Source organism: Cyphomyrmex costatus, unplaced genomic scaffold, assembly GCF_001594065.2.
Source record: "Cyphomyrmex costatus isolate MS0001 unplaced genomic scaffold, Ccosl1.0 scaffold32, whole genome shotgun sequence".
Taxonomy (NCBI): Eukaryota; Metazoa; Arthropoda; class Insecta; order Hymenoptera; family Formicidae; genus Cyphomyrmex; species Cyphomyrmex costatus.
Window position 1 is genome coordinate 1005963 of NW_017277340.1, and position 10503 is coordinate 1016465.

A 10503-nucleotide genomic window follows, 5' to 3' on the forward strand; every position below is an offset into this window, starting at 1 on the left:
TATATAAAAAATATGGAAGCGTGTGTATGAACGGTGATGCAAATGGACGTTGTGTAAGATTTGGTACTACAACCCGATATGCATACTGTTTTAAATATCGAATTTACAAATTGCGATACTTTATACATAGTACGATTGATTTAAACAAACAAAAATTATTTTAACTTTGAAGAAATCTATAAGAAATCTATAGAAATTTCTAATTTTTTAAGTTTAAAGTATTATAAAAAATTGAGCTTTTATGTAAAAGAAAAAATTAATGAATAATTGGAAATGCATACGCAATGAATTATCATATACATATTTTATAATTATCAGATATTCATTTCTCTAGGAAAAAAAATCATACTACATACTTGGGGAAAATCATTACCCAAAGGTTGAAAGAAATATATATAATATATTACGTATGAGCGACTAATTCTTCAATATTCACAATATCTTGTCAAAATTCATACAGAATATAGAAATAAGTACTTTACAAAGAGCTTTTTTAGTACTCTCGCTAATATAATTTATGTATTCAATTGAATTATATAATAATCAATTTATAATTATTATATCATTATTTTTCAACTAATATTGGAAATTGAAAGGACAGATTGAAAGCGAATTTATAAAAACTAGTAATGCTTTGAATGAAAATTAACTGATACAATTTAACTATTACTAAAAGAATGATAAAAGAATAACGAAGTCGAATTTCTTTTTTTTATATATTGTACATAATAATCAAAAACAAGAGAGTTTATGCAACAAAAAAGTTGATTAGAAATTCGGGCATTCAAAATAGAATTAGAACATTTAATTTATTTTTTAGTGCAATATAAACTGACAATGTCTTTCTTATGTATGTTTTTATTAAATCCATAAAAAAGATTTAATAAAAGTGATATCGAGGTGTTTTTAGTACGATATGTACTTGAGTGTTTAATCGAGGGCAATTCATCTTTTTTTATGTATTTATTTACGTGCATTTTTTTAAATAAATAAGCCAAAGCTTTTACACTTGGCTTTATTTGTTTTAAATAATTGATAATTTTATCACAAATACCATTTTGAGATTACGCTTTTATGCAGATCGCGCGAAAGTTTTTTGCTATTTATTTAAGACTATATACGTACAGAGACAATTATTATTATATTATGTTATCGATATATATTACACCGTTTAATTAAAAACACTCAATTTTAATAAATTTTAATGAAGTATACATCGTTTTCGTATCTATTTAAAGAATTTGAAAGACGCTTTGCAATTGTTCTAAAATACGGATACTTCGCAGTGATTGAAATTGCTATTTTAACCGGGCCCAAAATCAATGCTAGGTTTATGCAATGCGTATTCTTTTTATCTAATCTTAGTATACACGGCGTATCTAAATCCGCGAAAATTCTCAATCAAATAACAAATGCGATGAACAAAATGCTTTTCCTTTAAAAGCATGCGTAAAAAAGAGATTTATTTTTATAACTAATTATATACTTACTTGGTTGTGCAAATAAACGAAAATTGTGGGATATATGTGAACTTAACATATTGTAGCTCGGTAATACCATTTCAAAAATTTGAATTTATACTTTTTGAAGACCTATATTAATTCTTAAGTCTTTCAGCTCTTTTCTAATGTTGGAATTTATATTAATAATAGTCAATATTAGAGGTTCGATTTCTCAGTAAAAATGAAATTATAAAAAACGAAAATTCTTTCTCAAGAGGATAAACCGAATTTAAAATAAAACGGCAGCGCCGTATGAATCCATTACTTACCTACAATGTGTTAAGTGAAAATCAAGATCGAAACTGATGTAACTAATTATAACAATACACCTTAGCAGACACGATCTTTTGTACACTTATACTTTCCGACGATAATGTCTTACTGCCGTCTCTTCGCGTTCGGACTATAAATATCGCGAAGTGAAATGAATAATATCGTATAAACTTTTGTATATAATACGGGCATCCATATTACATCTACGCTAACTGTGTGTGTAGCAAAATCTGTTAAGACATTCTTTTGATATCGATATTGTATGCGTAGAACGATTATACTTTTAATGTAGATATAATATTTGGCCATGCCCTAATTAAACGATTGCGATATAATGATCTCGCGAGCCGCTTTTAAAAATCAAAATGTCAAAAAATTGCTGATTTTTATCATTTTATTATCACAATAAGCATGTTTAGAGCGTCTTTCTTTAATCAGAACTGACACACAGCGATATATACGTAGATAGTAAATATGTACACAAAATATTCCTATACGCGTATCGTTTTCGCGTTTCCTTTCGACTGCAGATTCTTTGAAGGATTCCGACTGAGTCAACTTTCCTTTAGTACAAGATTGAAAAGGAGGTATAATTACGGAGTTAGTTAACATTGGAATTAAAGGATTTTGCTGTATTCAACTTCAGCGTACGTAGAAACTTTGTTTTCAGATAATTTTAAGGCGGACATCGCTCAATAGAGAAATAATTTTAAGCTTAATTAACGGAATATTTAACTTTTAATATCAAATGCTTTGGCAATTAAATCTGACAATTAGAGAAAGTTACAGTGCCTGTGTTAATTGCTAAATAAAACTGCGCTTTCCAACTCATAGTTAATATCGTTCTTTTATCAAGAAAAAAATTTGATTTGATTTGATCTATGTTATATATAAAATTATTATAAAAAAATATGCAGAAAACAACAGAATATCGAATTTATGTGTATGACTGCATAAAAATACAGATCCATGATACTTAACTATGTTTCATATAATCTATAAGAATTGTTGTAAATAATTATGTATATTTTATTGTTTATCTTCCTCCCGTCCTGCCTACAAAGCCTTAACCAAAAATATTAGGCTTGTTAATCATTATTTAAATTTTATCTAAAAAATTTATTTATGGCATTTATACTATAAATTACTTTTGTTTCAAGAGTCCTTCAAACTTATGTATATTTAAATTAAAAAAATATAGATGCTTAATATTTTTGGACAAGGCTTTATTTCATATAGCTTCTTTCACTATCAGTGTGAATACTTATATACCGCTTCAGTGCGTAAATTTCTCGTAAAAAAAAGAATCGCCACATACAATCGTACTTCGTGTATCTGTAAATAAAAATTATATATACATATACATATATTTATAATGCATATAAATACAATTTAACGAATGTCGCGTACTTCCAAGATCGGTAAAAATGTAAAATATTGGGCGACTCTCAATCTTATAATTTATATATATAGCGGATAACCAATCAATATTAATATTCATGTGTCCAATAATATGAAAATTTATACTCGAGAAGCGAAATTGTGGTGCCGATAGAATAAGAACGCTGTACATTGAACGAGCATTTACATTCTTGTCATATATAAATACGATGCATTAGTGCAATATTTTGTCTGATAAGAGCAATTTTAGATATCAAGAAACAAGTGTCAGTTCGGCATCCGCTACTTTCAAATTACAATAATTTTGCTGTAGGATTTGAAATGGCGTTTGCATTGAATCATGCAAGGTGCATATTGAAGATATTATATACTTGGAATAAAATATTCTGATCAAAACTAAGAAGAATTAAAAGTAGAACTTAAAAAAACAGAAAAACATGATAAATAATTTTCGAAATCATTCTTTAAAATTCTGTTTCATATTTTTAAAATATGCGGAATATATTCTGTAAGATTTAGCAAGGAAAGATATTGAAAAATATGTATTCTAGGTATATTTATCTTCAAAATGTTGAATTGGAATTTCCTCTGCTCTATATATATTTTGCAAATGTAAAATAATTATATATATATATATATATATACATGTTAAGAATGCGATAATACAATAATTATATAAAAATGAGTTTTTCTAATAAAATAACGGAATATATTTCCGTAGATATATATATTTGTGTAACAACTTAATTTCTTACATCTCTTTATATCTCATACTGTGTCATTAATGTTTAAAAAAATGACCACATGTATTATTTTGTTTAACGCTTTATCAATCCTTTTTGAACTTTCTTTTTTATTTCAGCAATGTCTATGTCAGTCTTTGCAGTTTCACTTTCAACAGGTTTTTCTTCAGGTGGTACAAATGCTTGTGCTCTACGCTCCTGTCTCTTCTTGGTTGCCTCTTCGTGTTTCGCTTCCTGTTCCTTCTTTCTCTTCGCCCTCTTCTGTTCCTCCTTTAAGAAGTATTCACCAGATGCCATTGCCTTATCAATTTTGCTTTCTTGTTGAGGTGGTGGGAATGGAGTGTACGGTTTCTTCTCCTTCTTTTTCATTGGTTCTTTGCGCTTACTTATATTCTTGCTGTTATACTTAGGAAGATATCGTTCCCAATTTTCATTCTTTAATTTTGGATTTTTAGAAAGCTCTCGTTTAAGCATCAATGTCTTGAGACTATAAACTGGATGAACATTTTTCATAGTATCTTCTATTATTTTTCTTACTTGTTGTACACCTTTATAAGGTCCCAGTGCTGAAACAGTTTGGCCTTGAACCACAACATAACAATTAGTCAACAGTTCAATGGATTTCAGACTACATCCATTTGGTCCAATAAGCCTTTGCCTCCTTTTGACAAACTTCTCCTTGTTTCTGACAAAGGAGGATATCTTTATGATGTCTGCGGCGATGTCATCCTGGAGAACTCTAACAGCCTGCTCAAAAGGAACTGAACGAGCCATAAGCTTGATCGCATCGCGTGCTTTGATGATTATATATGGATCCCAAGTCTTCCTTGTAGTCTTCACTGTCATGCTTCCTTCAATTAGATCCAGCTCAGCCTTGATGTGGTACTCGGCTAACGCTTTTTGAATCAGAGGCCAATGTTCCTTTAAATATTGCTCGCGGTACTTTGGAAACATTGTCGCAAATGAACTTTCCACGAGAAGACGATGTGGATTATCCTCTTCTTTAAATTCTGGTATTTTCAACGACCATGCATTGTCGATCGGGCCGGTCTTTTGCGTTTTCTTCGAGCTATTCATTCTAGTGCGATTCAAAAAATGATCGAGAATACAATGTCACTACTGTAAAAGCGTTCGTTTTTTTAAATATTTTTCGAATAAAAGAAATTAATAGAATTTAATCTTACCTTTTGTTTTTTTTTTATTCTTCTTAATCACCTGGATGCTGGATGGACGTCTAAAAACCTTGCTTGCGTACGAACCATGCGTAATCTTTTAGGTTATGTATAACTTTTGAACAATATACACCAAATGTATCGACTGTGCATCGACACTACGATCTTATCGACAGTGTCGAAAATGTGATACGTAGTTCACATTATTTTATAAAAATGATGTTGGTATTTAATTTTCATATATACGAATATAGTTTCTAGCTTATATTCAGAATGTGTTTCAATGTTGAAACTATACAGTAATGTGAATTATATTTTAAATACGCACTATCATCGTAAAATTGCGTTTTAAATATATGCCAACTTCTCTGTCTTCAAGAATCACACAGCATCAAAATAATGTAATTTTTATATTTAAAAAATGTATTTAATTATTATATAAAAATATTTAAATAATATATTTTTTCAGTATATTATTACAATATTTTTTATTAAAAACCATTTAACATTAATAAAAAATTTTGTTGATCATTAGTTATATATTCAGAACTTAAATTATTAAATGCTTTAATTATAATTGTCAATTTCATTTTAATATTTAAAATTTAATTTTTTACGCAATATCAATTTCACATATTTTAATTTTAAATAAATAATTGAAAAATAAAATTTTTAATGACGTCCTGTGTGCATATTAAGGCGTACGTGTGTATTTACGTACGGGTGTACGTATATGTATGATGATACAGGTATTGTACTTTTTTTATTTTTAATCAGAGAGAGGTATACTGTATTTTTTTATTTTTTATACAAAAGTATATAAAATTACATGACTATCTTCTCTTTAGTTGATTTCGTTTTGAGCTATTTTCCATATTCAATTTTAATACAGAACGTAAGCATATATGGTGCAAACTTAATTATTTATTTATTTTATTATATATTATTTATATGTATTTGAAATTTTGTATTTTACATTTTTATCTTATAGAGGCTAAAAGATTAGATCTTCTGTCCGTATTCTGGAAGATTGCACGGACCAATTGTTTAACTTGTGGAGCAGTGAATTCCTGTGCTAATGGTCCTTTTCCATTTCCCCATCTAAATTCGATTTCTTTCAATGACGCACCAAGTAACTTAATAAGCTCCAAAAATTTCTTCCATTTACGTACATGATGTTGAATCTGTTGATCCTATAAAATGAAAAACGTTAAGCAGAATAATGTTGTTATGGCTTAACTTTTACAGGAACCAGTTGGAATGCTACTATCTCGAGCAACTCATTATCATATCAAATGTACGACATTAAATGCAATAAAAATTTATATCATATTAAACTTCTTGTATACCGATATACTTTATCTTTTTAAATTTTTTTTTTTTAAATCTTATACTTACAGGAAATATCTGCGGCATTCGTTTTACAACCATATTAAATAAAGTTACCAGTTCTGTCGCAACATCAATAGGAATATCTTCGGCAGATATGACCTTCGTTATTAAATCGTCAATCATAGAATTCGTTATACATCCTGTAATGTAAAAAAATTAAAAATTCGTTAAAATACAACAATAAAGAATTTGATGAATAGAAAAACTAACCAACAGTTTTACAGTAGATATTTATAGGCAACACATCCAACCATACGGTCTTCAATAGTTCCAATTGTCTAATGCATTGTCTTAATGCACGTTCGGTGCTAGGATCTAACTGAGGCGCTTGGCTTAATCCTGAGAAACCTAATTATAAACAAATTTTAGCTAAATCTTTTTCCATCTTCAAGTTTCTTCGTAGTTAATAAGTAAATTATAAACCTGAATCTTTAATGATATCAAAGATAATATTCCTTTGATATCTCATATGATCTAGGAAACATTGTGACCCAACATCTCGAAGTATCGTGACTTGATCAGCAAAAGTTAAATTCAATTTTTGTACAATTTTTGACAATTTATTTCTGTATTCATGTGGTAGTGTAAGCAGATGGTGGGCAAGATACATACAATTGTTGTGAAACAAAGCTAAAACATAATTGCAGTAATAATTACTTAACATTCATTTTATTCATGTTAGAATTAGTTCGTTTCTGTTATGTATTATTCTTACCAACTTGTTGCGGTATTGTTTCTAAGAACTTTTTATGATGCTCAGGCACCAAACCAGCATACATTTCGAATACGTTCCTACATGTATAAAATAATCTAACAGCGCAAGCATCCGAACTATCACAAGCCTCGTCCAATATCATTTTTGCTAATTCTAGTGTTTCTTGTGCACTTTTGCTAAAATGAATTTAGTATTATTCATATTTAGCATCACAGAGTACTAGGAAAAAGTCAAAATTTGAATTCATAAAATTCATGCATATTAAATTCATTACTATTATTAATCGAATCAAGTACCTTATTTGACATTTTGGTAAATGAAATGACATATCGCTTAACTTCTTTTCAATAGGTAATTCGCAGTCGTTTTCGAATACTTTATCTATAAGCTTAGGCGGTTCCTAACAATTAAAAACAAATCAAAACAATTAAAAACCAAATCTACATTATGGCTGGTATTCAGAACACACTTATAATAATAACTACATATAAGTTTATGTTACATATACTACAAAATAGGAATAAAAGTAGAAATAAAAGTATGTTCTGAATATAAGCTTCTCATTTTAATACAATAGTGAAGTGAATACCTGCGGCTCGTACCGAACGGAATCATGCAAATCTTTTCTCATTATATTTCTAGCTTTGGCTAGTAAATCCTGACATATCCTATTAATGAAGAGCTTATCAATGTTATTTGTGTACTCTGACAAGAACAGTTGATCCTCAGAAAGGAATCCTGAAATTATACATCATTTAACCTTTTGTAATATACACATAGCATACACTTTTGTCTCTTATAAAATAGTTAAACATAAGTACCAATTTCTACCAAGTAGTTTTGAAATTCATTAATTGTTTCGACTACAGGCTCAAAGTTTTTCAGATCTGCATTAGAAGTTGGAATGGTGTGAGAGAGGCAATCTGTTATTAAAGGATGTGACAGTTTTTCCAGCAAATGTGGTTGAAATCTTCTCAGGAAGGTTTCATTGTTCACTGTCAGATTTAAATGTTGATGGAGAAACTTGAAGAGTAAGTTCATGTTGTACAGTACACCTTTGTAACATAGCATCTTATTTTTCTCCAATATCTCGACGGTAAATTCTTTCTCCTTGACAACATATACCGAACAGTGATCATAAATGATAGGTTTGATTATGAAGTCCATTAGTTTTGTAGAAAAAACTTCTAATTCATTTTCAAAATGACCCATAATGTCTAATCCTTGCATTAATTCCTGTATATCATCGTATTTGTTTTTAATACAGATAGAGTTAACTGTTTCGCTTTCCTTCATATCATTGCTCCAACAGATTCGATCATGTAAAAGGCCAGAGGCTTCCATCAAGCATGAACGAGAGAGATTGCAGTATTCATTCTTGATTGCAGTGTATATTTCGAGATCATGCAGGAGACTATGAGTATTCAGCAGAGATTGTATTTGCTGTAGAATTTTGGCAGTATCGATGTACTGTTTTTCCTTTTGTGTTGTTTGTATAGATTTTATGCATTTGTGTATGCTTATCAGCTGATGGGAAAGTTGCAAACTGATACTGGATTCCTTTAACGCCTGGGAGAGGGTCTTCAACTCCTTCGTTGAACTAGACAATTCTATTTTGATCTATATGATAAATGTAATAATATCAAATGTTTGTTTTATCACAAGTTTAATACAACAGGTATTGGTAAACCATACTTGATCATTTATTCTGCTCTGCAAAATACCTATCTCCTCCAACAGCTGCTCTGTCTTTTTAACTAGATGTACATCTCTTGTTAATTTTGAACTGAACTCAACATAATTGTCATCCATAAAATCTTTAACTTCATATTCTAATTTGGTTATTTCTTTCTGTATCTCGGTGATATTTTTATGAAGATTTACTTTCTCAAGTTTACCTATATGATAAAAAAAAAACTGCTAGGCCTGGTTGCACCAATGTTACTTTGATTTTAAACGAGACTTAAAACTCTATCTATCTCGTTTTAAAGTTGAAAGAGAGACTGAGATAGAGACAGTTTTAAGTCTCACTTAAAATCGAAATCATGTTAGTGCAATCAGGCCTTGGTTACATATTTTGTTCTAAATATCATGTATAACTACATTGCCTGCAAATGCTATATCTGACTATAGAAAAATGTTTTAAATTTATAAGACAGAATTGTATTTCGTATTCACTGGCTGCCTAATGTCCATTTTCTACCAATGTAGGTTAACTTTAATCTTGATTTAATTTAATTGTTAAATATCTTTATAATTTTTTATAAGACTACAAAAAAGATACAAATTTAATTAAACCAATAGTAATCTATATTGGTAAAAATAAATATTATAATATAAAAAGTAAATCAAACTGAAATTAGAGTTAATTTATTGATAGACGATTGGGCCTAATTATTACAAACGTGGCAATTTGTAAATACTACCTGCTGTAGCTAGTACATTCACTAAGAACGAAGTCATGTTGTACAAGAACCTTGTATGAAATGTGACAGGCTAAAATTCAGATGTTTTCTGTCAAATGTTTAAGCGTTTTTTTTACACTTGTGTAGTTTCAAAATTGTCCTAGGTCGACGGCTATAACCTTAATCCATATCAGAGTTTAGAGGAAATTTCGGGCGTCAGTTTCCAATCTTATCCTTAGCGACTTTTTCACTTGACGTACGACCGGACGAAAATCGTCTTTAAACAAATTAGTACCTATATCATGCAGTTACGCTTCACATTTTACAATCGAAGTAAAATGATGCAAATACATGCGACACTAACAACAGTAACAACAGCATAACCAGTATAACCACCGAATTGACTCATATCGTTCACGTTGGGCAGATCGCGGCTCGCGCAGGCTCGCGCAGGCTCGCGCAGGTTGAATCAGGTTGAATCGCGTTTGTAGCAGAGCATCGCGCCACAGCGCGCTCATTGGTTGATTGCGAGTGGTGGGGTTCAAGTCTGATCGGAGGATATAAATATCGCGTAACGCGCGCTTTCACGCTTTTGCGAGTCGGCCAGGGGACGGGTGTGTATCCTGTCATAATATTACGTTGGATTCGTTGGAATAGTTCGCTCTCTTGTTGTCTCTTGTTCGCACTGTAATCTTTCCTCTGGAAAGAATTACCACTTACCACTATCTCCGCAATTATTCTCCATTATCTTCGGAAGCATCCTGATCTGATCCTCCACTTATATCTGAAGTATCTGATCTCCGCTAACTCCAGAAACGTCCTGATGTCCAGAAGTATCCTCATCTTTGCAGAGCATCTAAAACAACGAGAACGACGCGGAATTATTTACCAACAAGGTAA

General features: G+C 30.3%; 2 protein-coding genes across 2 annotated transcripts; both read right to left on the reverse strand.

Annotated features, from left to right (window-relative positions):
• Positions 1-3938: 3938 nt before the first annotated feature.
• On the reverse strand, positions 3939-5212 carry dbe (KRR1 small subunit processome component homolog dbe). The gene is made up of 2 exons (XM_018542249.1): positions 5104-5212; positions 3939-4997 (listed from the first exon to the last, which is right to left on the reverse strand). The coding sequence occupies exon 2, from the start codon at positions 4994-4996 to the stop codon at positions 3995-3997; it is 1002 nt and encodes a 333-aa protein (XP_018397751.1). The 5' UTR covers position 4997; positions 5104-5212; the 3' UTR covers positions 3939-3994.
• An 815-nt stretch (positions 5213-6027) lies between these two features.
• LOC108775794 (centromere/kinetochore protein zw10 homolog) lies at positions 6028-10025 on the reverse strand. Its single transcript, XM_018542241.1, has 10 exons — positions 9625-10025; positions 8894-9096; positions 8020-8818; positions 7788-7936; positions 7495-7598; positions 7199-7374; positions 6907-7113; positions 6694-6831; positions 6490-6623; positions 6028-6284 (listed from the first exon to the last, which is right to left on the reverse strand). Exons 1-10 carry the CDS (start codon positions 9659-9661, stop codon positions 6072-6074), a joined length of 2160 nt encoding a protein of 719 aa, XP_018397743.1. The 5' UTR covers positions 9662-10025; the 3' UTR covers positions 6028-6071.
• Positions 10026-10503: the final 478 nt, after the last annotated feature.

Bases quoted from the DNA above. Each gene is read 5' to 3' on its own strand.
- dbe (XM_018542249.1), bottom strand. From the start codon at position 4,996: ATGAATAGCTCGAAGAAAACGCAAAAGACCGGCCCGATCGACAATGCA.
- LOC108775794 (XM_018542241.1), bottom strand. From the start codon at position 9,661: ATGACTTCGTTCTTAGTGAATGTACTAGCTACAGCAG. The intron at 7,937-8,019 runs GTACTTATGTTT...GTATAATTTCAG, and splicing joins AAACTACTTGGTAGAAATTG to GATTCCTTTCTGAGGATCAA. The intron at 6,832-6,906 runs GTTTATAATTTA...GTTTATAATTAG, and splicing joins TGATATCATTAAAGATTCAG to GTTTCTCAGGATTAAGCCAA.